Source organism: Silene latifolia, chromosome 2 (genome assembly GCF_048544455.1).
Source record: "Silene latifolia isolate original U9 population chromosome 2, ASM4854445v1, whole genome shotgun sequence".
Lineage (NCBI taxonomy): Eukaryota > Viridiplantae > Streptophyta > Magnoliopsida > Caryophyllales > Caryophyllaceae > Silene > Silene latifolia.
This window is the reverse complement of record NC_133527.1, coordinates 170980012-171007606: the sequence shown is the minus strand read 5'-3', so window position 1 is coordinate 171007606 and position 27595 is coordinate 170980012. Positions and strand designations below refer to the sequence as shown.

Sequence of the window (27595 nt, the reverse complement as noted above, 5' to 3'; positions counted from 1 at the left end):
CGAAAGGCAAATCATTTGTATAAATCGAAATCAACACACTTTCAAAAACATTAACGGAGAGTTTTCAAAAGTATAAGTCTCATTCATGGAACGAAATTGCTCTTGTCGTGCACACAAGAACGCTTACTTTCCAAGTCAAAGACAAATTTAAAACAAAAATCATTCGCCGACAAGCGTAGAACAAGTTATCAAACGTCTCCAATAACGAGTTCTATCATCCGATCAACGTTAAAATCGAAAGAGAAAGGCAATCTACTCAAATTTTCTCTTGCAAAAGCCAAAATAGAAATGAAGAATTCACTTTTTAAACTCAAAAAGGAGTCAAGTTGTGAAAAGATAGCATCAAACTTTGACAGAAACATCATAAATAGTTCAAAGTTAACAGAAATCGAATAAAATTTATAGAAATATCAGGTTTAGCAATTAAAATCATGATAGAGAATTCTATACTCAAGGAACAAATATGGAATTCAATCAAAATTTCATTTTCAAATCTTTAAAATAGGCAAAGTTTTTAAAAAGTAACATCAACTTTTAACAACGAATCAAAACTGGTTGTTTGAAAAGTTTAGAAGTTGGACAAAAGAAAGGTAACTTAGATAGCATAAAAACAAAGTACGTTAAGAGAGTTCAAACTTAACTAATCAAAAGAGCTATGGTGAACTTCATAGGGTAAGAATTGAAGTCAGGCCAATAAGAATGTCAAAGGTAGAGTTTTTATAGGTCACTAGCATCACACTCAAGGGAGGAGCAAGATGGAGCGAGGAAGAGAGGTGTGAACGGTAACGCTTATGGTCAAAGAAGAAGGGAACCAGACAACAAGGAAACGTCAAGTACTCGAACCTCAAACAACAACATTATTCTAAGCGGTTCTGAAAACTTCCTAACAACAAAACTTATAATCACAACATTCCCAAGAATTTCCTCAAAACACTCATGTTACTTCATCCTAAGCAATTTCATGAAACAAGGTACTCCACTATAAGTGTGATCTCCCTACCGCGAAACCTCAAACATCTACAAACGACTTCCATAAGATCAAGGTCAAAGTTCCAACCAAGCTATACTCATATCCAACTAGTGTCAACCATGGGTTCCTCAGATAAGTAACTCCAAGAAAAGGTTCCTCGAATATTCCACATCCTAACACCAAAATTGAAACTATGTCCTTAAACTTAACAATTGGTGTCAACCATACCATTATCCTTTCTAGTTACTAAAACAACCGCTAAGACTTTCCAATAATGTAGCTTAGTCTCACTCTCATACCATACCTCAAGTAGCAATCAATATCACTCACTTAGACCAACTAATTATCCCACAATTAGCTTTTCTCATATGGTTATACACATTTTCAAACTCTCATGTCCAAAGTGATTATGGAAGCCGATTAAAAACTCAACTTACTTAGTCAATTCTATATCCTCAAATCTACCATTCAAATATACTCACCATCAAGGATCTAGGTATAAGAACCATCAAGTATGTCTCATCACGCTACCTAAGTCTTTCCAACATCAAATCTTCTCAAAACCACATTTAAGGGTCAAACACAACAATCTCCTCAAAAGTCAAATTTCCAACCAAGGTCGACATTCCTCAAAAGAAAGAGTACCATCAAAAGGGCATTAAGGGAGGGCAAGTAAGGAACAAAGGACAAGTTAGGAAATACAAGAGTGGCTTACAAGGAAAAAGGAAAGAGGATTTAGAAGAAGGAATAAGCATCAAGAAGTGAAGAACATGGCAAGGTACACAAAGAATGAGATACATCTTCATGGAAGTAGAAACATTCTCCAAAAGTTGAACACATCTTCAATTTCCGGCAATAGGCACCAAGTCTTGATCTCCACGTAGGTAGGCTCACGGTTGTTGATCCAAGGGTACAAAAATAATTAAATGACAATCAACAAACATGTTAGAACCAAACAAAGAGCAAGCACACTACAGACTACCACCTTAGGTCCTTAAGTCTACCCATCTCTCATTCATTATTCAAGGTCAAGTTCATATTAAATTTGGGGTACACGTGTGTGCGTCGGGAGCAACATATGCTCTGATACCAACTGTGACACCCCGCGATAACGCGGAAAATAAAACTAATAAATTTAAAGCGGAAATTGTGAGATTTTAAAAACTTTTAAATTACTAGTTAAAGATTAGCACGCGGGTGCCTCTAACGAAAAGAAACGAATACAACAAAAGGCCAACTTAGGTTATACCCAAGTCTAGAAGGCGGGGAAAAGATATCCCACGAATAAACATATAAGAGGTTTCTAAACTAGAAACTAAGGTCCGAGGGTTTAGTTCTCGCTAGCCCACACGTCTTCCCCACGTAAGCATCTTCACCACCTGTCATTCATGTAAACATGAACGCCACAGTCAGTGGGGAGTAACTCAAGGTTCTCCCAGCCACAATATGTCGAAATGTAGGTAACAAACAACACTTAAACAAACATATTAATCATGCAACATATGTGAACAATGAAGAATAAGGAGATATAATGAACAATCATGGTGAAACAGGCATAATACTTTCTTAGTAGAATAGGCATGGTGTATGAGGATGAATATGCAATCAAGGAAATAGAATCACCAAGTCGACCAACCCATATTGACCGACTCAACAAGTGTAAGACATATACTTAGTATGAACTCACAAGACAAACCATCTAGACTCCAACCTCTTGGTAGGACGACGATCATAATACGGTCCTAGTCTAAACCTGGATCCAGACTCTCGGGATGGACGTCACCCGATTCGACAAACGATATACCAATCGTATCCAAGACTCGAAACATGGCACACACTCGTAACCAAAGGTCGAGTAACCTCTAATCGGAAACATGGCACACACTCGTAACCAAAGGTCCGAAGAAAGGCGAAAGGATATCCTAATTCGGAAACATGGCACACACCCGTAACCAAAGGTCCGAAAGAGGGAAGATAATCCAATCCGGAAACATGGCACACACTTGTAACTAAAGGTCCGAAAGAGGAAAAATAACCCAATCCGGAAACATGGCACACACTTGTAACCAAAGGTCCGAAAGGGGTAAATAAGGAATGTCAAGTAGTCACACAATGTAAAACGTCACACTTGAGTCACAATAAGAGTAAGAATGATCATGCAAACATCATATGACACGGGACCATTAATGTCACATTCATACTCATGGCTTGTATCTCACCATGAGTACGGATGGGAACATCAATCCCGACGATCATATCGCAACTAGAGGGCTTATAGCTCACCCCTAGTATCCGATAGAACCAAGACTCTCACAACAGAGCAATACAAGGCATTATCAAGAATATGACTCACTACAAGTAACTACTTATAATAAATATCTCATACTTGTATCATATTAATAAATATTCCATTTCATGATTTAACATGCTGGTTAAATAAAATATAACAAGTGATAATGAATAATTTACGTTATATAAAAAAATTACGGAACAAATTACAGCCAAGCTCAAGTGACTCTTTCATGAGCCCACTAAACAAACTATGAGATTGGCCCGACACTTAAGGCATGTCAAGCACAACAATGGAAACATGTGAAATCTAGCAAGTTGATCATATAAAGCCCAAATAAATAAACATGACAAGCCCAATTATAAAATCATGATAAGCCCAACTATAAAAACATGACAAGCCAATTTGCCACATCACAAAATAACGAGACGAGTACACGAGCATGTTTGAGACGGGAATTTAAATAATTGAACAACGGGATTCTATAATTATAAAACATAAAACGGATATATATATATATAAATGGACAATGCTTAACGGATTGCGTTTTATAAAATACGAGACGGAAATTAACCAATTCAAACATACCAAATTGCGCCCAAAAACAATCCATAAGACAACTCAAGACGTCATTAGGACAGCACTCCTACACGACTCAAGGATGTCATTTTGCAGCACCTATACACGATTCACATCAAGCCCTACACGGCCTCACCACCAGTCACCTATACAGCCCATATCAGCCACGTTTTCGCCGCGCCAAAACAGCCGCCAACCAACATACGACCAGCTCCTAATGCCACCTAAACAGGACCGCCATGTATAGCCTAAAACAGTCTGTGGACAACCCTAATTATACCCCGACAGCCATGTCAAACCACCACCATTTCCTGCCCAAAACAGAGCACGAGCAGGCTACTAGACCCGCAACACAGACTACACCGAGACCTTTTGACACGCTATTTTCAAGTAGAAACAACACGAAGCTTTCCCAATCAAACGAGTACTAGAAGGTGATTTTGACATGTAAAAGAAACACAGAAATAGTCCTAAGATGTAGTATACGTCCATCCTCAAGATTGTCTCATAACAGACTCAACAAACAATCCCAAAATATCATTATACAGTCCATGAGTAACCTGCACAAAGCGACTCCAAGCAGTCCTAAACAGCCTACTCGACACACTACAACAGTCCTAGCAACGTCCCGATTTCTGTCTTTAAACAAGCTAATTCCAACTCCTATAAATCCAAGGAACCGTGCCAAAGTAGAGTCTAAACACTCCAGCTCAGCATCAATTTGAGGCCATAAATTTACATACAAAAGAGAAAATATCATAAAGGTTTAAACTTTAACAAATAAGAGCATAAAAAAGACACAAGAGACGGAAATTTCGACATTTGTCGAGTAACCTATCACCGTTACCTGTTATGACCTCTTAAACGTCCAAGGAATCGTCCAAGGGTGATTCTAAACCCAAAATGGAAGAGATTAGCTCCAAAAATCGCATCTTTGAAAGACGGCCGAAGTGAAACCGGATGAAAGCTTGACTCTTTTTTATATAGGAAGAAGGAGAATGAGGAGGGGAAGCTAATGGGGTAAGTTTTATGGAATTTGGTTGTGAAACGGAGTCGAAATCTGGGTTTTGAGATCGGAAAGAATGGCGGACTGGTGTTGTTGCTGTTGATTTGTTTTTCGCAGGGGAAAAGAAGAAGAAAGAGTGAGGGGTGTGGGGTTGAGGACGCACTAACGCAGCATAGGACAACAACAATGATTCCAAAAGAAATAAGAATAATACAATATAAAATAATAATATATATTAATAATAATAATAATAATATATAAATCAATATATAAAAGAGATATTTTAAAAGTAGTGTAGGATGTTAGGTGGGTGTGATATGTTGTCGAATTCTGGTTGGTCCGGATCAAAGTAGGTACAAAGTGAATGTGACGGTCTAGTCAAGATTAATTTTTACTTGAGACGGAACTAATATTATTATTGTCACCATTATTATCCGACCAAAAATACGTATACATATATTATTATATAAATTATGTCCCAAAAATATAGTTTATATAATACGTACTTTAAAATATTCTTTTCATTAAAATCGTGCTTGAAATGAATTAGTTAAATTAAATAAATTTTAAAAATATAAAATAAGGTAATTGAATGGTTACATAAATTTTAAATATCAAAATGGGAAATTCGCGGGTGTTACACATCCTCTATGGTTAGCCCATCTGATCCGTCTACAAGCATCATTTCGATTACCATAATAAACTTTGTGATAAACACTGTGTTGTAGCTCTCCCAAAAGTAGGTTTCGCATCTCGATGTAATTTTTAGCATTTCCTGTTTTAGCATGCGAGAATACACGAAACCCACAATGACCATCCCCATCAGGGTCAAAAGCACCCAACAAGCAATCTTTCACCGGGATCGGCACAAACTCCTCATATATGAAACCCCCAATGTGGGATATAAGGTCAAAATTGAGCGTAAGGGGAGCTCCGTCACCTACATTGAAAAACAATTAAAACAATTATGAATTAAAACAATTAAAAAAATTAAGAAATAAAACAATTAAGAATTAAAACGATTAAAACAATTAAGAAATAAAACAATTAAGAATCAAAACAATTGAAAAACATACCTCCGCCGGTAGTTGTTGTCGTACTAGGGTGACTACGTTTAGCATGTTCGACGCCAGATTTATTACGGGTATTTGACTTCCTTGGACGACCACGACATGTTTCTGCCTTTTCAGGTTCTTCAACAACCTCGTCCTCTGGATACAGCTTACTGAATAGTGTCTCAAAAACATCTCTTTGGACAGAAACGTGATATTTTCGAACTTTATTGAAAAGTTCTTCCATGACATCGTTAGGGCTAGAACGACGATGACTAGATTCCGTGTAAGCTAACCTTGACCAGAAACCATGTATATCACTTGGATGAATTTTTCTACCTTCCGCGACCGCTGCATGTAACTTACAAGCACACAACAACTTATGAGTGGTCCATATTGTGCAACCACAATACTCCTCCAAGTAACAACCCAAATCAGTCCCACGATTATATTCCACTTGCATTGCTTCAATTGCGGTCCCCCAAACTCTTCCACCCAACATTGAGAATATATTCCCATAATATAAGTTACTGACAACTCTCTTGTTTATAGAATCTTCAAGAGTCTTTCTGATCTCGATATGTTGCCCGTGCATCATAACATCAGCCCGTTTCCACAAGCTGTCAAGAGTAAGTTCAGCTGAACCTAACCACATCTTCAATTGAGCATGCGCCGACTCAACTCTAGACGTAGTTGTGTTACCAAAATGAAGCACCAAATTAGTAAAACATTTGCCAAACATGTGGATTTTATGCCACCATGTCGACTCAAGATAATCGATAAGTGCAGGATGACTACGATATTTCTTTTTCAGCTCATTCCACTCCAACTTACATTCATCAAACGTTTTAGCTTCAATAACTTTTCTCCAAGCGCCATGTGCTACCGCTTTCCCAAAATTACCATTCTTTTCCATGATTGTTGCTTTGGCCTCAACTGCATTGTAAATGTGAAATAGGCACAAAAAATGATAGGACATGCGAAATACTACGGGGAGTGCAGAAAGTAGACCACGCTCGTGATCAGTGACAAAGACCGTTGGTTTCACATCTGGTCCCAACAATGACTTCAATCTTCTTAGAACCCAAATATAACCATCACTATTTTCCCTCTTAATTAACGCGTAACCTATTAAAAAACTTTTTCCAACAGGTGTAACGCCTACACATTGAACCAATATAAGGTCGTACTTGTTCGTCTTGTATGTAGAGTCCATAAGAATAACATCGGGCCACGCTTTTAATATCTCTAGACCCTCAGGATGAGCAAACCAAACATGTGTAAGAACCTTTTCTTCCCCCTCCACCACGTATTCACTGAGATAATTAGATTCGTTCCCTAGATGTAACATATATTACACACTATTCCTCCCGTCCCTATCCTTTGCACTCAACCGGGCATTCTCATTGTAAATTTGTTTCAAAATTGGAGTCGACTGATCAGGAAACCTAAGAGTAAATGCATGTCTAACCATCCCAGGTTTCACATGAGACTGTCGCTGTTGCTTAATAAATTCTTTATGCTCATCAGTTAACTTTGCTCTACGTGTATGACCTTCAAGATACTTTCCAAAATTATGATTATGAAACCCGCACTTAGGAACTACTTCCCACTCACCAACTCTTCTATTTATCACCCTTACTGCAAATGGACACTTTAATCTCTTCGTTTTTTACTTTCTTTGCGGTTTTTCAGGATCCTTCGCATTACTTTTGTATGGTTTACTACGCTCACATGCAACAATTTTATACGGAGGAATTTTTTCCGTGTGATACTTAAATTTTATCAAGTGAAACCCCAACCCATAAGCAACCTTATTAATATGATCAAATGCTTCTTCGAAGGTGTGAAACGTATAATCAAAGACAAATTTATCACTATAATCAATACCGTCTCCATCGGCTTCCTCAGCATTTTCCTAAATTTTAAATAAATAACGAATGAAAAAAAAATGGCCTGAATGTGTAAAAAAACAAGAAATGGCCTGGGCGGAAACATGTAAAAAACACGCATATGCCTGGGCCAAAACATGTAAAAAACACGAAACCGCCTGGGCTGAATCGTGTAGATCACACGTTTAGGCCTGGCCAGTTTCGTGTGATCCACACGTTCAGGCCTGGGCCAATTCGTGTGTTTTACACTTTTTGCCTGGGCTTTAACGTGTTTTTCACACGTTTTTGCCTGGGCAGAATCATATATTTGACCGAATTCAAATTTTTTGCTAATCAACGTAAAAAAAAACATGATTTAAATTAAAATACAAGATTAATACCGTATCCTACGTCTTGTTGTAATCGTAACCAAATCCGCTTCCCCTTTCCGTGTTACCTGTGTTGTTATCATCGTAAACATAACCACTTCCCTCGCCTCGATCATAACTATCATACTCATTGTAATATCGATAATGTTGTTCGGCATTCCAATCATGTTGGAATTGCTTTCCGTCGTAATTTTCATTAGTATACGATTCACATGTATCGGAAAAATGGTTTATCGTCACCCATTTCCGACTCAAGATAAAAAAAATGTGTTTAATAGTTTTTAGAGTGAGAAGGGCAAACTTGTCAAAATGAAATGAAAATAGGGGCGACGTTTAGTAAAATAGGGGCGACGTTTAGCAATTTTGAACAAATTTCAGCCTTGTTTCCTTCTTCCCGTGTATGAGTCAATATACATTTCATGAATTTAGGTATACATAGTGCAATAATCACTCGTTTCATGAATTTATGTATATATCGTGCAATAATCATATATGTACACTATACACTAGGTATGAGTGACAATGGAGTACTATGATATAGTGTACTGGGTATGAGTGCAATAATATTAGTGCAATAAGGTACGATTTTCTTCACGTGGTGTCCCTCATTATTTCAGAGATAAAAGGTGGAATATTATAAAAAAAAAATTAAAATATGTTGGCCGAATTAGTAATAAAAACTGTAGATTGTGAAAAACTGGTATAAAACGTCAAGAAATGTGACTAATTAATCCAAAAAATTGTCACTATATTTAACTTAATTATGCTCATCACTATTCTGATAAGCAAAGGTGGGTGCAAATTTTTTGATTTTGGGACTAATTTTTTTCTTACAATTTTAATGTTGTGCTCACCTTTTTTAGGGGACTTCATATTTTTAACTTTTAACCGTCGGAATAGATAGATAAGTACGTAGTAGGGATGAGCAAAAAATCCGATTATCCAAACCGATCCGATATCCGATCCGAATTTTTGGATATCCGATCCGAAAGTTAAGTTTGGATTGGATATCCGATCCGAATTTTTGGATATCCGATCCGAAAGTTAACTTTGGATTGGATATCCGGTCCGAAATCTTTGGTTTTGGTTTGGATATGGATATTAGAATTAAAACATTTAGATATCCGATCCGATCCGAAACTATAGCTTTCTAGTATAATTTTGACAAAATACAATTTTATCTGATACAACAACTTAATGAAAGTTTTAAATATTTGAGAAATATGTAAGTGATACTTCAATTTTTTACGTCGAGAACAATGGAATAAGAATACTAAAGAAAATCATCATGCAAGACGATGAATATAACCGTGTTTCAAACTTAATTTTAAAGTAAATTCCAAAATACGGATATCCGATGGATATTCGCATCCGATCCGATTATTTTGGATATCCGAAACATTTGATTTGGATATGGATATCTGTTAGAAATTTCTAATATGGATATCTGTTAGAAATTTCTAATATGAAAATCATCATGTAAGACGATGAATATAACCTTTGTGTTAATCTTGGGTTGAGAGAAGAGTGAGTTCGTTATCCCTAACTACTTTAAAAACACAAAAACAACCATGAGTGAAGAGAGACTTGCTGGTATTGAAACCGGAATGGAAACTCTTGCAGAAAATGTAGACATACTACTCAATGATGTCCACACAGTGATGCAGAGGTTTCTAAACCATGATCCAAGAAGACAGCCACCTGCCAGAGAAAGAGGTAGAGGCATAGGCTTCTTTATGGGAGCAGGGAGAGGACAACCACCATATGGATATGAATCATAATCTGAAGAAAGCATCAGAACACAAGATGAGGCTCTTGAGCAAGCAGACAAGCATCTAAAGGTAGAAATTCCTGATTTTTCTGGTAGTCTTAACCCTGATGACTTACTAGAATGGATTAGGAATGAAAAGATATTTGAGTTTAAAAACTACAATGATGCTAAGGCTTTTAAGGTTGCTGTGTTGAAATTAAAGGGGTATGCCTCACTATGGTATGATAACCTTAAACATCAGAGATTAAGGGAAGGGAAGGAACCTATTAAATCTTGGTCCAAGCTTAAAAAGAAATTATTGGATAAGTTTGTCACCAAAGATTATACTCAGAACTTGTTCATTAAGTTGTCTAAGCTTAGGCAGGATGAGAGACCCCTTGAGACCTATTTAAGGGAGTTTGAACAACTAACCCTGCAGTATGAGATTAATGAGAAGCCTGAGCAAAGGATTGTTAGGTTCTTAGAAGGGCTTGATAAAAACATTGCTACTAAGGTTAGGATGCAACCACTTTGGTCATATGATGATGTTGTCAACCTAGCACTCAGAGTGGAAAAAATGGGAAAATCTAAGCTTGTCACACCTAAACCAAAACCTGTCTATAGACCCTACACTGGTGTTAAGATTGTTGAGACACCCAAACAAGTGTCCCAAGCAGGGGGAGATAAAGGGAAAGCATTTAGGAGACAACCCTTAAGGAGGAACCCAGCCAGGAAATGGTCATGGCTCATCCTGATAAAGGCCATAGTCTAGTTTTAAGGAGGGTAATGCACTCTCAACACACACTTTTGGAGGAGGATCAGGGTCCCTCATTTTCAGGAGTAGATGTACTATTTAGGGCAGGGTATGCAACTTAATCATTAATGGTGGAAGCTACACCAATGTAGCATATGTCACCATGGTTAACAAACTTAACCTCGGCACCCAGAAGCACCCCAATCCTTACAAGCTCAGATGGCTAAATAAAGGAACAGAGGTCAAAGTGGATAAACAATGTCTGGTTCTATTTTCAATTGGGAACGTTTATAAAGATGAGATTTTGTGTGATGTAGTCCCCATGGATGCATGCCACCTACTGTTGGGTAGGCCATGGGAATTTGACAAGAATTATATCCACCAGGGAAGGAGCAACACCTATTCCTTTAAGCAAGGCAACAGAAAAATCGCATTGACTCCTTTACTACCTAATCAGAAGAACTATGGGAGTCCAAGTGTGACTGATGGGCTTAATGGGGTTCTATTCCTATCTGAAGCAGAAATGATCAAGGAAATACAACAAGAACAACATGTTCTCATCTTATTGTCCAAGGAAATTCATAAAGATGTGGAGCATCAACTGCCAGCAGAGGTTAGGCCATTACTGGAGAAATACCAGGATGTCTTCCCTGCTAAGTTGCCTAGTGGATTGCCTCCACTAAGGGGCATTGAACACCAGATTGACCTTGTGCCAAGATCTGTACTCCCTAACAGGCCTACATATAGGTGTGATCCTAATGCTATAAGAGAATTACAGAACCAAATTGATGAGTTGATGAACAAGGGATTTGTGAGGGAATCCTTGAGTCCCTGTGCTGTCCCAGTATTGTTGGTTCCTAAGAAGGATGACACTTGGAGGATGTGTATTGACAACAGAGCCATCAACAACATCACAATCAAATATAGGTTCCCTATACCTAGATTGGATGACATGCTGGATGAGTTAAGTGGTGCCAGGATCTTTTCCAAGATTGATCTTAGGCAGGGTTATCACCAAGTGAGAATCGGGGAGGGGATGAGTGGAAAACTGCTTTCAAAATTAACTAAGGTCTCTATGAATGGTTGGTTATGCCATTTGTGTTATCACATGCCCCCAACACTTTTATGAGGTTAATGACAGAAGTGTTGAGACGTTGCTTGGGAAGGTTTGTTGTGGTATACTTTGATGATATTCTAATTTACAGCAAGACCACAGAAGAACACTTAGGCCACCTTGAGAAAGTATTTCAAATTCTGAGAGGCAAAAATTGTTTGGAAAATTGGAGAAATGCACCTTCTTGGCATCTTAAACTAAGTTCTTAGGATATATTATCTCTGGGAGAGGGATTTCTGTGGATCAAGATAAGATTGATGCTATTAAATTTTGGCCAATTCCTAAAAGCATCATTGAAGTAAGGGAATTCCATGGCCTTGCTTCCTTTTACAGGAGATTTATCAAAAATTTCAGTGTTGTTGATGCCCATATCACAGAGTGTATGAAGAAAGGAGAATACAAGTTGACTGAGAATGCTCAGCAAACATTCAACTTGATCAAAAGAATGTTGTGTGAGGCACCTATTCTCAGGCTACCTGATTTCAATTGCTTGTTTGAAGTAGAGTGTGATACCAGTGGTGTTGGCATAGGAGCTGTATTAATTCAAGAGAGGAAGCATGTGGCTTACTTCAGTGAGAAGCTAAGTGGAGCCAAGCTGAGTTACTCCACTAATGACAAAGAATTCTATGCCATTGTCAGGGCTCTTATGCATTGAAGCCACTACTTGAAACCAAAACTCTTTGTGCTACACTCAGATCATGAAGCTTTGAAGTACATCAATGGCCATCACAAGTTAAATCACAGGCATGCCAAATGGGTTGAGTTCTTGCAATCCTTCACATTTTCAAGCAAATACAAAGAGGGCAAGCAAAACATTATTGCTGATGCACTATCCAGGAGGTATTCATTGCTGTCAGTTATGGAGCAGAAAGTTCTTGGGTTTGAGTTTATGAAAGAGCTCTACAAAGATGAACCTGATTTTTATGAAGATTGGTTGGCTCAAACAGAAGGAACTAAGATTCAGGGAACCAAATTATTGCTGCAAAAAGGTTTTCTGTTCTATGGAAACAAGTTATGTGTTCCAAGAGGCTCATACAGGGATATTTTGATCAAAGAAGTTCACTCCAGTGTGTTAGGAGGTCATTTTGGGGTCCAAAAGACTCTGGATATCTTGCAAGAACAATTCTACTGTCCCAAAATGATGAGAGATGTCCAAATAATGCTCAGGAGGTGCTCCATCTGCCAGCAAGCCAAGAGTTCCTTTCAGGCAGGCCCGTACACACCACTGCCAGTACTAAACAAACCCTGGGAAGATGTGAGCATGGATTTCATAATAGCCTTGCCAAGAACTCAAAGAGGAAATGACTCAGTACTGGTTGTTGTTGACAGGTTCAGTAAGATGGCTCATTTCATAGCATGTACAAAAAATGAGGATGCTGTGAATGTTGCTGAACTTTATTTCAGTAATATTGTCAAGATACATGGGGTTCCTAAGACCATAGTCTCAGAAAGGGATGTCAAGTTCATGAGTTATTTCTGGAAGACCTTATGGAAGCTTCTCAGTACAAGATTGTTGTTCAACACCTCCCACCACCCACAAACAGATGGCCAAACTGAGGTTACCAACAAAACATTGGGAAGGATATTGAGGTGCATTGTAAGCAAGTCTTTAAAACATTGGGATTATTTGAAACTGCCACAAGCCGAGTTTGCATTCAACAGAGCTCCATCATCTGCAGCTGGTCACAGTCCATTTGAAGTGGTTTATGGGGTCAATCCTATGATGCCCTTAGATCTTTCAAGTGTACCTAAGGAGGAATTAAACTATGATGCTAAGAAGAGAGTGGAACAGATGGTGAAGCTCCATGAAACTGTCAAAAGATAAACTAAGAAAGCCAATGACAGGTATAAGAAACAGGCTAAGACTCCTAAACAAAAGAAAGAATTCATGTAAGATGATCTTGTATGGATCCACCTAATGAAGGAAAGGTTCCCTGCTAAGAGGAAGAATAAGTTGATGCCTAGAGCAGAAGGTCCTTTTGAATTCATTGAGAAAGTTGGTCCAAATGCTTACAAGATAGACCTTTCTAGTGAGTATGGTGTGCATGGAACCTTCAATGTGGGAGATCTGAGTCCTTACTAGGGTGAATCTGATGATGAAGAGGGGCCAGCCTTGAGGTCAAGCCCTTTTAAAGAAGGGGAGGCTGCAGAAGGAGCTGAATCAAGGGTTCACAACCATGACCAAGCCACAGACTAAGACCAGGTAACACCCAATGCTCCACCCCCAACACAGCCTGTCAAGAGGTTCACCAGGTTTAGCTTTCAGCTGCCTATATGACCAGCTGGAGGGGGCCTCAACTAAGTCCAAGCAAAGGTCCTAAGCATCCAAGCTAAGCCAATGAAATTGCAATAGAATTCAGTAAGAAACTGAGCAAGGAAAGCAGTCACATGTTACTGAAAAAGCATAAAGCACTCTTTCTATTTTTGGTGAGGCAATTGTGGGACTGTCCAAGAAGGACCACTGCTCCTTTTCTCCACCAGAGCCTGTCGTGGAAAGATTACAAAAAGCTTTGACTTTGCTAGCAACCAAAGCAACAGTAACCTGTGCACTAGTGTGGACAACGCCCGCGGGAACTGCGTCCGCGGGATCCACACTAGGCATAATCGACTCGAGGTTCTTTCGAATCGAATTAAGACACATTAGAGTCGCCACCAAGTTTTATGGGAACTTGGAACCGTTCAAGTCAACTTTACACCTTTCATCGAAAAGCATAAAGCCAATCGACTACGAGTGATTAAAGATAAAGACTTGTACCCTATATCACTCGATTTGAATGACTCTCGTAATCCAATGGTATTTAGACGGATCCACAAATCATAGATCTTGAGTAAGGGGTGAGGGTACGTGTTAGGAAGCCCATAAGGACACCTAACCCCGCCCGTCGATAACGGCCTCTACTAAGTCAAGTATCGGATTTCAAACAAGGTCGTAGCTACTGCGATATATGATATGCAAACATCGTTTTAAAACCCTAACATGTGAAGTTTCTATGTCAATTTAGATGCAACTAAACTAACTTTGTCAAAGTTGTAATTTAGCATGTGGGTTGATTGATCTAACAACATACAAAGCAAACAAGACTTAAGGGGAATGGGGGAGCCGTTGGGATCTACCCTATTACAACCCAGGCATTTTATGCCGACACAACGAGAAATTAAAGATACAACTCGATCTAAAATACAACGCTATACACAAAACCATACACGACACACTACACAGCCAATTTGGCATAGGAAAACGTGCACAAGGGGGGCGGCCCACGGTTTACATGACTCACGGCCTTGGGTCACTCCTCGTAATGCGTGCTTTCGCTTAACCTCATCGAATTAGACATTAGGCCACACACCAAAGCATGCATTAGCATAAATCGGGCCATGTCGCTTCAAACAACATGCGATTTACTACGCTCCTACATGAATTGGAGCACAACTGTCTAACCAAATAATACTAAGGTTTTTGAAGAGTTTTGACTCGATAAAAGTAAAACAAACTTGAAAATTACAACTCGATGAACAAACTATAAATTACAAGCTACAAAACAACCAAGAACAAACGATATATAAAAAACGAAGCAAGAAAGACAAAAGACACGGCCACCCTTACGGCCAAGCCACGGCCACCCTAGTTCCTAGGTTAGGTTCATTAGTTAGATCAAATGATTGCGAAACGAGTTAGAAAACGAGTTAGAAAACAAGTTAGAAACGATGTTGATCGATTGAGAAGATATCGCGCGAATGCATTCTACACGGCCTAATAAAGGGTCCAATTAGGTCACAAAGTTACAAGATTAACGCTTACTCATCGAGTATTAATAGGAAGGTGCTAATCATGCACTCCTATGCTAGCGAGAAATCAAGTGAAAAGAGAGATGCATTCAATTAGGTTATAGAATTGTTGGTCGATTTTAATGCTTGTGTCGAAGCACCCTAACATGTCTAATTAGGTTATTTAATTGATCTAAAGTCATCTAATTAAGTCATATGTTAACAATCAGAGGTTGAACTATCATGCGAAGGGTCCTAGGGTAGGTCGAACTGAACGAAACAAGCAAGGGGTCAAAAGCGAGGAACGAAGTTAGGATTCGTTTTATTAATGCCCTACCTTGAACACGAGGATATGTAAATGAGACGGGGGATACGACCGACCGATGTGGCGGATTTATTTCCCATCTCAAGTCAACACGGGTGTTCATGGTGGTACTTTAACTCATACTCGGACTAAACTAGTTTCATAGTTAACGATGTCAAACGATAAACAAAACGATAAACAATGTAAAACGAACAATGGAAAAACAAACATAAAAAGAACGAAATAAAAGAGAGAAGAGGAGGATTTGATGCACCCTCAACCTACATGTATCGTTGACACCGTCTTGGGTCTTAGTCGATCGTAGATTTTATCTCGAGAGGCCGTCGTCGACGAAGGAACAATGCAACAACACGTTTTTTCGCAAATCTGGACAGCAACTTTCAAACTGCAATTTCTCACTCGTTTCACGGTGAAAATTAGATTTAAAAGATGTTTTGAAAACTAGAAAGAGAGGAGAACAAAGATCTTAAAACAAACCACGCTCTTTTTGAGTTATTGGGCACAAAAAATGAGCACAAATTGAACTGGACAGACAGGAAAAGCCGCGAAAACAGAGTGTATGACACTCTGTTTTTCGAGGGGATTCGTGTACACTCAAGGTCAATTTGGCTCGTGAATCTTTGTTTAAGATGTAGATGGATGTTATGTGGTTAATTAGGAACAAGAAACTCGAATTTTAATGGAGATTTGAAGGGGAAACGAATTGTATTTCGAGAGAGACACAAACTGTTTCAGTTTGGATGTCTCGGTTTTGTCGAGGGTTTTGAGAGGCAATTAGGGTTTTTTTCTGGAGTTTAATGCTTGTGAGTGACGGTAGTATGTATGGAGAACTTAGAGGAATGAAAGTATGGTGAAGAGGAGGTATTTATAAGGAGTTTCGAAGGGTAGAAGTAGGGCAACAAGCAGTCGGGCCTGTTTCGCATAGCTGCTGTCCATCAGCTATTTCGTGAGGTTTTTAGGGTTTTTATGGGGGATTTGCTTGATGGTTAAGCTAAGGTAATATGGGTAGGATACTAGGGTATGGTTTAGGGTTAATGGGCACGGGTTTAGGTGGTGTTTGGAGCGGGTTTTGGACTCGGGTTTGAGCACGCAAAACAGGGGAGGCTGCTTGTGTTATTTGCGGGCTGTTTGTGGAGTATTTGGGACGGGAATTGGATGGGTTTCGTGGTGGGTTTGGGTGATGGGTTGTTGTGGGTAATGTGGAGCAAGAATTGGGTTGGTTGTGGCGGGTTTGGGTCAAGCTTTGAAGCACACAAAACGGGTTGGAAAAGAGGAAGGGCTAATGCGGGTAAGGGGAAGTAGTTGGGCTGTTTTGTGTATGTTTGGGACGAGATTTGGGACGTGGGTACGGGGGTTCGAACTGGGGTTGGATGGGTAGAGGCCTAGGTTGGTTAGTGTACTCGAGATTCATGCCAACTCGTAAAGAAAACGGGCTCAAAAACCGAGCTATAATCGAGCTCCAAAACGTGTGGTTAAAACGAGTTTTCGATTTTCAAATTCGATTTTTCAAATCGATTAACACATTAAAATAAATGATTTTTCAAATCAAATACACTCATAAAATGATTTTTCAAATCAATTATTTATTTTATTTTCAATAAAATAAACTTGAGAAAATAAATTCAAAATAAAGTAAAATGAATTCACCTTAAAAAAGCTTTAATTTAAATATCATTTAAATTAATAAAATACTCCGTCGACAACGCTCATTCTACATCGTAAAACGAACCCAAATAATGACAATGACAACTAATAAATACATGTGTCCTATCATCATCGGGTGTTAGTCGGGTTCTCTATAAATTCCAATATCGACGGATACGGGTATCTACAACTAGAAGACAACTGACAGGACTGCATTTCATGCTTTATTTCAGTCTGTTTTACCCATTGCTGTTCACCTAAGTAACTTTGAATTTCCAGCTTGTAATATATTCAAGGTAGTTTGTACTCATCCTAGATCAAATCTTGGCCCTTGGATTTCTAGGTTTTCGAGATGTAATTCAAAGACAAGGCTATATAAGGACCTGTGTCTCAGCTGTTTTAGACATATTATTTTGAATGAAAACTAAACCTTGAGACTTCTCTCATTTCTTTCAAACTTGTGTTAATCTGTAGTTTGAATCCCTGGCCTGATAATTAACATGTGATCTCTGTGGTTAATTGATCAAAGTCAGTTTGGCATAATTAAGTTGAACCTGTGCTTAACTGTGGTTCAGTTTAATTGTGTTGAGCAAAGTTTAAACTTTAATCCTGTGTTTACTGTGGGTTTGAGTCTAACATTTGCTAAGTTAATATCTTGGATTTCCTGTAAATCTTCTGTGCAAATTTAGGGTCTTAAACTATATCATTTTCCAACATAAACAAGTTCCTTAATTCAGTTGAGTCTGCTGTCTGCAATTTCAGGATTTCAGGCTGTTTAAGTTCATATTAAAAATACTTAGAGTCTCTCAAAAATCATGGGATTTGGCACAGATTTAGTTTTATGTTTAAACTTAATTGTCACAAAAATTCAGAATTTTTAAAAGCCATTTGGTATTTTTAAATTGTCCTGCAGTCTAGGAGCATTATTGCCTGTCCTTGGTCTTTATACTGCATTAATGCTTAAGGAATCCTAAGTTGATGTTTAATGCCTTGTTTAATCACCCGGTTAAACTCTTTAATTAGCATCCTAAGCTTCACTAAGCATCCAATGTTTCCACCTTAGTTGGATTTTAAATCTTGGGCTTGACTTTGCATAAGATTTTATTTTGCATTTTCATTTTAATCTATATCTTTATGCATGCAAATCCATGTAGCACTTCAATGTTGGTCCAACTCATGCTCCACACTTAGCCTTGTATACTAGCTCTTGCAAATTTGTTAGAAATAAGCTCCTAAAAGCTCAAGTTCCTACAAAATGTGACAAACCATGCAAAGACAACTAGAACACAATATTAGCTCATAAAACCACTAGATTAGTGCAAATGACATGTATATTAGAGCTAAAGTAGGGGGTCAAAATGTATATAAAATGGACTTATCAATCTCTCTTTGTCTCTCTTCTTGGAGCAAGTTATTGTAGATAACTGCTATCTTTGGAAGTGGGTTCTGCATCAAGATTGTGCCTCGAACAACCGCATAAGTATTATTCAAACCCATCAGAAATTCAACAGCTTTCTTATATTCTTGAAACTTGATCTGTTTCTCTTTGGCTCCACAAGTGCAACCACAACTACACTTAGGATTCATTCCCATGCCATTGATTTCATCCCAAATTGATTTAAGCTTTGTAAAATATGTAACAACACTGTCATTACCCTGAGAGAAATCTGATAATTTCTTGTGAACACCATAAACTTGAGCGCCATTGGACTGACTGAACCTTTCTTGAAGTTCCTCCCAGCCCAGGCTTCTTGTGCAGTAGCACTATGCAGGATGAAATCCCCTATTTCTGGAGAAACTGAGTTGATGATCCAGGAAAAAACAATATCGTTGCAACGTTGCCAGTTTCTTGCAGTAGTAGCATTCGCAACAGGTTTAGGAAGAGAACCGTCAATAAACCCAATTTTGTTCTTTGCTGAGAGAGAAATAAGCATGAATCTTCACCAATTACGAAAATTTGTTCCATCAAAGGGTGTAGCAACAAGTTTGACTCCAGTAAGGTCAGTAGAATGAATGTAGAGAGGATTATCAGTGTTGATCACAGAAATATCTGTGTTTTCTTGTGTAGTCATTGTAATATGTTTTGATTGAAAACTTTAGAAAAGAAATTAAAAGCAAGAACTGAGAAGTTTGCAGCGGAAAAGAAATGGCATACAAACAGAAATAGGGTCAAAATATAAAACCCAGTCCGATACCATGAAGAACTATGAAGAATTTCATAGTATTGATTGGGAAATTTGATGAATGTGTTGGTAATATTGTAAATTATAATTCAGAGAATATAGATTTGTAAAGAGATAAAGAAAGAAACTTTTGTATTGAATCAACTTAATTGGTGGTTTACAATGATATGAGATGTCTACTTATATAGGGTGGTTACACCGACATACAATGCAACAACCTCATAACTAACTTTAACAACCTCAAGTGTAACAACCTAACTGACTATTGCTTCTTATATTCTAACAGTTTTTTATTACCTACATATACATAATGGAAATTTTATAAATATGACACGTGTTAGATATAAGGTGATAAACACTATTTTCACATATGCCCAATTGTGGACAGCGGGCCGCCCACGGGGGCACTTGGTGAAAGTCGGAAAAACAAGCGTTTGCATTTTGTATGGAGTCGCCACCAATTTTTATGAGAAATTGGAACCGTTCGAATACCTCGCGTCATGTCAAGACACAAAGTAGTGACATGAACACTAAGCAATCGTTACCCTTAGCATTCTATGTCTAGAATGACTCTCGTGGATGCCAATGAACACGGGTGCTCACGGAGATCTGGAGTAAGGGGTGAGGGTACGTATTAGGAAGCTCTTTTGATCGAACACCTAATCCCGCCCGCCTCGATAGCGGCCTCTACTAATGATTAGGGAAATTATTTATACTCGATATATCGTCGGTTATATGCATGCAATGCAACATCCAAGTTTTAATCCTAGCATGTGAAGATTAGGCTAAGTCGGTTGACAAGTAGTTAGCATACAATTGGGTCGAAGTAGGATTTAATGTTGATTTACATATGAAAACATACAAACAATAAAAGTAATATAATAACGATAAATTACAATAATGGAAATTACATTAATTACAACGGGATAGGCGATTTATGTCGAAAATACCTTTAAAACGGATAATTTGAGAAAACGAATAAAAGAATGAAATACGAACAGGAATTAGCGTGATATTACGGATATTAGTCAGTTAATACATGGACTAATTAAACTAAGTCAAGCAAAGAACGGAGTTCGAGAGACAAAATCATCCTGAACAGTAAGCGCGGCAGGATCGCGCCCTGCGGAAGAGGCGCGCGGCGATTCTTTGCGTGCGTTTCCAAGGGTGAGTTCTGGCTGTGAAGCCGGAACTGCAAATCGTTAATGTCAATTGGTGAATTTAATGATTTATTGAATTATTTACTCGGATGAAAGTGATTAATACTTTTATTACATGTGAATGATGGTCATAAAAGCGATAAATACGGATGAGACGAATCGGAAACGGATTATTTACATGAAATTATGATGGAAACATTAATGAGTCCTCTATTGAAATAAATCAATTAGGCTAAATATGACGGATATACAACGAATATGCGAAGAACATGCGAATAAACAGATGAAAATTATATCAATGACGAATTCCAGAAATTCAATATGAACAAATTGAATCTCCAAAACCCGGGTTTGAATTTAATGACGAAAACCCGCAAATATCGGATTACAAGGGATTTAAGTCGGATTTATGACGATTAAAGCATGCTAATGAATGATGAATCATATGATACAATATACATGTGAATTATCAGTGACGATTATATCAAAGGATTAACGGACGAACAAATAACAAATAAAAAGAAAGCGAATTACAGAGGACGAGGAAGAAGAAAAGAAGCATGAACTGCGGCAGCCTCACGAAGAGGCGCAGCAGGGACTGCGCTCCTTCGAAGAGGCGCAGCAGTTGCTGCGTCTTTTCTCGACGTCTGTCTACTGGAAATCCGCAAAAACAGAGTTTTAAAGCACGGTTTTGGAAATCAGTTTTAACGGTGTTTTCGACATAAATCTTACAATTGATTCAATAAATAAAATACAATAAATAAATAAGGATTATACACCCTCAGACTTACATGTTGACGAAACGAGATGAACTAAGATATCGACTAGTGAATGCTCGACGCGAATGCAAAGAGAGTGCCCTCGTAAGAGGAAAACGATTGATTAATTAAGTTGATTGAGTGGAGTTGGTCAAATTGGTCGGTCATGCAAACGGAGAGGCTGGTACCCGGAAGGATCCGAGCTTACGTGGTCGGAAGTCCAAGCACGTAGGCGCCAATTAGTAAGAACGAAGTCTAGAATGCAAAGGGAGAAGAGAAGGGCGGACACTCGTGTGAGAAATATGAGGAGCGAAGGCTCCTATTTATACTAATCACACGGCGGAATAGGGTTTCGGAGACTCTTTGGAAGTGAATCTCGGAAAGATATAAAAAAGATACGTGGAACATGCAAAGAAGGGCCTGGGAAGAGGCGCGGCGAAGCGCGTCCCTTGGAAGAGGCGCAAAGACTGCTGCGTCTATTCCCGTGGAGGTTTCCTCTGTCAAGAAAGATTTCCGCGTTTGAGTTATGGTAGGACGGAAATAATTCGATTATCTTATGAATATTACGGGATATTATTTGCCAAAAGATAGAATTTGTGAAATATGGAATAGAAATATCCGGAACATTCCAGAACATTCCGACTCGGGATTTAACAGTTATCAGAAAATGGAGACGGTTTTTGACCCGGACTCCGAATGTACTCTAATTACTGTCAAAACGACCGTATCAGGACGTAGATGACAACTAAGAGGTCGACATTAATATTTGAGCAATCACTTGACGATAATCTTACGAACTGTCACAAATCGTTCCGCGAATCAAACATGCGGCCCAATCATCACTAGGTGGTTTGCGGGAGGTGCAGAAATGAGGTATCTAGAGAGCCCCCACTTTGACTGAGGCTTGGACTAGGCGAAAGTCAAAGTATAGCCATCAGGTCAATCAAAGATTACAACCTGACGACTATGGCGACGCGAGGCGGCTCAAGGGGTCTGAACCAAGGACCTGTCGTCGGGAACATTTTAGAGTCTGTCGACTATCGGGGAGGGTCGTTTAAAGTCCATTAGACTACGTAAGGAAGCTCGCCAGCCATAAGAAGAGACCATACCTGGGATACCCCGGGTGAAGCGGGACTGAAGACGCTTCGGCAAAACTCTTTGGCCTGAAGATAACTTGGTGTCTGAAGACATTAGGGGTCACAGGAAACTTTGGTCGAACTCTGCGGGGAAACAAAATATTGAAAGCAGCAGGACGTCAGTAGAAACTGCTGGGGAATCCACTTGCGTTGGTCTCAAGCGAACTCTGGCAAAACTTGAGGTTGAATATGCTTGCGTCGGTCTCAAACAAACTCTTGCTGGGGGAATATTTTGACGACTAGGAACATCTAGATCGTCGTGGGAGAAATCTTGAGTGAGCGATCTTTTGCAAAATACTACTGCTACTGGATACAAGGATTTGAGCAATCTTTGCAAAATATCATGCTTTGCTTGGATAAAATGAATTTGGACAATACTTGCAAAATACTTTGTCGCTACTGGATACAAGGATTTGAGCAATACTTTGCAAAATATTTGCTTATTTGGATAAAATGCGGGCCGGAACGAAAGAAAATCATCGAAACGGACCAAAAGAATATAATAGCGTTGAAGAAGAGGCGCACCAAAGATGGGCCCACAAATAACGAACTCATAACGAATTTTTGAAAATCCGTATGGAGGGAACACAAGGAAGAGGCGCAGCAAGAGCTGCGTCTCTTGGAAGAGGCGCAGCGCCTGCTGCGTCTTTTCCCCAATTTGGCTATTTCTGCGTAAAAACGCGAACTCAGAAGGATTGTATTTCATTATTTCGAAACACAATTCACCCATTTCTCTCTCAAATCTTCACCATTTCCGTCGAGGTTTGATCCAAAAGCTTGCATTAAACATGACTAATCGAGGTATGTGTTCCAATCTTGCATTAACCATCTACGTTTGTTGAATTTTGAGCCGCGAAAACTAGGGTTTTCGACCCTTTTGATCGAAAATTTGGGGCTTTTCCCCCAAATGATTTGCTATGCCAAATTGATGTTAGAAATGGATAGTAGGCAATGTTAGGAATATAACCATGTATTTGCTTCGAATTTTCATCGAGTTTTGAGCCCTTGAATGAATTTTGAGACGGTTTTACAGCTGAACCGTAAATTGCTTCGAAAAATAGCCTTAGGAATGCCCATTGGCGATGAAATTTGATATTTGGGATCCTTGGATGATGGGTAAACTTCCTACCATCTCGGAATTTTGGTTTGTGACAATTTTTTCAGGACACCTTTCTAGGGCATAATCACCGTTATAACGAAATACTGCCGAATTTTCGACTTGAACCCGGAACTAGGCTTTGACTTGGACTTAACTTGACCCAATTTATCACATGAGTGATTGGTTGGTGGGAATATGGCCAAAGATGGCATGGAAAGGGCAGTTTTCAGGGCTCTGAAGGCTCGAAAACTCCTTAACAAAGGCTTGTCGTCATGTGACGCGGCCTGAATTTACTTTAACGTTGCAGGTGATGAGGCTTCTACTTCCGGGAGGACTCCCATGGAGATAGACGCCAGTACTGTTGAGGAGGCTTTAGAGCAGGCCTTCACCGCTGTGGTGATGGCCACTGGAGACGAGGCTCACGAGGAGGAGGCCGTCGAGGAGGAGGAGGAGGAGGCCCCGAGACGGGCCAACGTTGGGCGAGGAGGTCGTCAGCTGAGAGGAGCTCCTGCGTGGGCTGAGACTTGGGAGAGTAGGCACCTTGTGTGGGCTGCAGAGGGTCACCTGTCCTACAGGACGGTGAAGAGCTTGGTAAATAAGAATTCACTACTCATTACCTATTCTCTTTCGTTCTTTTTGTCCAAACTTTTTGCAAATTTCATTCAAAACTAAAGATAGCTTTGTTTCAAATCATAATAGGAGGCTGGGAACATCAGGTCGTTCTCGGGTTACACGACAGCGATGGAGCACTACGAGCAGCTGTCGGCGGAGGAGAGGGCCATGATCGAGCGTGGAGCGTTTGGTCCTCTGGTTCAGGTCTGGAGGGATATCGTGAAGAGGAAGTTGCGGGCTAACCTTAGCCTGGTCCGCGCTTTCTTGGATCGATTCTGGGATACGACTTCCACGTTTCACCTGCCTTTCGGTGAGGTGGGAGTTACTCTGGAGGATTACGGCATGATTTCTGGCCTGCCGTGTGGGACCGAGGAGATGGTGTGGCCGGAGACTGCTATGAGGGTGGATTCGGCCGAGGCGAGGAGATTGATCGGCTGGAACTTATCGCCGAAGGCTGTTGCAGTGCCGGGTTTGGTACCCAGTACCTACGTTCGAGACTACTTTGCGGGGAAGACCCCGGCGCTGGTGACGATCGATGGGAGGGAGACCTCTCCTCCTCCTTGTCTGGTGAGCGAGGGCTCGTTTGTGGCTTTGGTGGTTCCTGTCTTCGATTTGCCTCGGAGACAAGGGCGAGAGGCTATCGACGAAGCTCCTTCCCTTTCTTTTCGACTGAGTTCCCTAGGACGCCGGGACCCAGGTTATCTGCTGGTTTTGCGGTCCTCATCCGCTTCATGAGGGCCATGGTTCGTCCGGAGTTGATGGAGAAGGGGACTTCTCCTGGCGCTGTCGGACCCGGACTACTGTTGGAGGTATGAACCTTCCTTTAGGCCAAAGTAAATTCCTTTCTTTATCGAATCACGAAAGATCGTCATTGATTACTCTGTTTTACAGGCATGGGTGTACTCTTACTTCCCGAGTCTCGCGCCCAAGAGGACGGAGCCGTTGGAGAAGGCCTATCCCGTGGTGAGGGATTGGGTGATGTCTTGGACGAAGAGCAAGCGCTCTTCGTACAATGTCTACCTGGCGGGATGTGAACGCCCTTCACCGAGCGGCGTAAGTATCCCACTCGTATTCATTTATATTTCTTATCCTTTGCCTTCACTTGATCATAGGAATGATCTTTGCCTTATCTTGTCGCAGTGGGTGCCCGGACCTTGGGCGAGTACGCTGGAGCGGCTCCTTTTGTCGGCGAGGTCCTTCGACCTAGGAGCCCGAGCGTTCTTGTTGTGGACGTCGATGGGTCCTGTGTGGTACTTGGGCGAGCGTTTGGCTCGTCAGTGCTCTCGGGACGCGTTGACGGTTCCCGTCGATCCTCCCAAGACGATGTTTAGGGAGCCTTCTGAGGCTGAGAGGGAGGCGGACTTGGGCGGTGCCGGTGGCGACGACCTTCTCTCGCAAGCGAGGACTACTCGGCGTTCCTTTACGGGAGGTTGGCGTACTGGCCGGTAGTGGTGAGTATCTTTTACTTTTTCTTGATTTGATTTTGAGAATTACGACGAAAGATCATCGATTAATGAGAGCTATTTGTCTTTGCAGGAGGTCGAGGCGGCGGGCATCGAGCCCCCAGTGTACCCCGAGACCCTTGAGTACACTGACGCGACTGGGAGGACGACGATCTCCGAGTTGCGTGACTTTGACGTAGCTGTGACGGATGCTGGCTTAGATGACTGGCAGCATCTGATTCGGAGGGTAAGCCTCCGACTTGTATGACTTTCGTGTAAGAACACATTTGGTTGAACTTGTTCAATTTACTGAGACTTTCTTTTGAAATGCAGGTCGCGCCATCTCGGTTCGTGGCACTATGGAGGGTGGCCAACCGGCTACGGGCTACCGCCATCGAGGCACTCGTCGGTGGTCGAGGTCGTCAGGTATGAACCTCATTTGATTTCTTTTGATTTTTGATTTTCAGTTTTGTTTGAATTGATTGGCATGAGCCAATTTATTCTTGTTTATAAATGGTCGTGAGTGGAGCGAGAGTTGACCCAGTCTCGGGAGGAGACAGCTCGCTTGTTGAGGGAGCTCGAGTTTCGGGATGCCGAGATTGCTGCTCTTACGGCGAGGGTTGCTGAGTTGGAGGGTGTCCAGCAGTAGTTTTGTGTAGTTTTGTAGACTTGTACATTTTGGACATTTTTGGACTTTGTTTGGGGCGCAAGCCCCCAGTTTGCTTGGACTTTTGGACTTTGTTCGGGGCGCAAGCCCCCAGTTTGCTTGTACATTTGTATATACGATGGCCTGAGTGCCTTTGCTGCTGGGTCGTGTTGCTTGTACCTGCAGGTTAGTTTTTGAACAGTTTGGTAGATAACGGTTTACGCCGTCATGTCTTTCGAAATTTACATAGAAATCACGCAAAACATACATTTTATACATATGGCCTTTGACCCGCGCAAAATGAGACTCGAAAGAGCACAAAAATGCAAAAATGCAAAAATTTTGTCGGAAATGACCGGACGGTAGGGAGGGTTACCCCCTAAAAAAAGAGAAAAAGAGAAATCTGTAAGTGTAGAAATGAAATGTTGAAATGAAAACAAAAGAAAATTATTTCCAAAATGAAATTTACTTCCTAAAAAAAAAAAAATGAAATTTATTTCCTAAAAAAAAGAATTTAAGTGTCATGAAATGGCGAAGGTGTCGATGTCGCCTCGAAATGCGTGCCCGCGAAAATAGGAAACTTGAAACATGGTAAACTGCTCGTATTTACCAAAATAAAATCCCGTAGGAATAGGAAATTATTCGTTATAGAATTAGGAAAGATCCAAACGCGAAATCACGAAGTGAGATCGGGAAGAGGCGCAGCATGAGTGCGTCCCTTTGAAGAGGCGCAACAGGTGTTGCGCCTGTTCCCAAGCTTGTCCGTTCTGGCGGATTTTTGGAAACAGCAATTAGTATAAATAGAAGCGTCGACGGGGCGTTAATTCACACAATTCTTCCGTCTCTTCCTCGTCTATTCACATAAAATTCTCAAAATAAATCTTCAAGAGAAAATTGTCATCATGAATACTTTGGAGATCCGCTTGAAGGAATGGACCAACGAGTTTTCGAATGTGGAGAAGCACGACATGGGTGCTTATAACCTTGGGTCTTTCTTGAGTTTGAAACTCATCAAGATTGTAAAACCGTTCTTGGATGCTTGCCTTGACT

At 40.2% G+C, this 27595-nt stretch overlaps 2 protein-coding genes across 2 annotated transcripts; both read right to left on the bottom strand.

Moving 5' to 3' along the window:
* Window positions 1–5459: 5459 nt before the first annotated feature.
* Window positions 5460–7248, bottom strand: LOC141641619 (PKS-NRPS hybrid synthetase cheA-like). Its single transcript, XM_074450274.1, has 2 exons — window positions 5922–7248; window positions 5460–5785 (listed from the first exon to the last, which is right to left on the bottom strand). The coding sequence occupies exons 1-2, from the start codon at window positions 7246–7248 to the stop codon at window positions 5460–5462; spliced, it is 1653 nt and encodes a 550-aa protein (XP_074306375.1).
* An 11614-nt stretch (window positions 7249–18862) lies between these two features.
* Window positions 18863–19581, bottom strand: LOC141641618 (uncharacterized). Its single transcript, XM_074450273.1, has 3 exons — window positions 19461–19581; window positions 19230–19424; window positions 18863–19176 (listed from the first exon to the last, which is right to left on the bottom strand). Exons 1-3 carry the CDS (start codon window positions 19579–19581, stop codon window positions 18863–18865), a joined length of 630 nt encoding a protein of 209 aa, XP_074306374.1.
* Between the last annotated feature and the right edge of the window lie 8014 nt (window positions 19582–27595).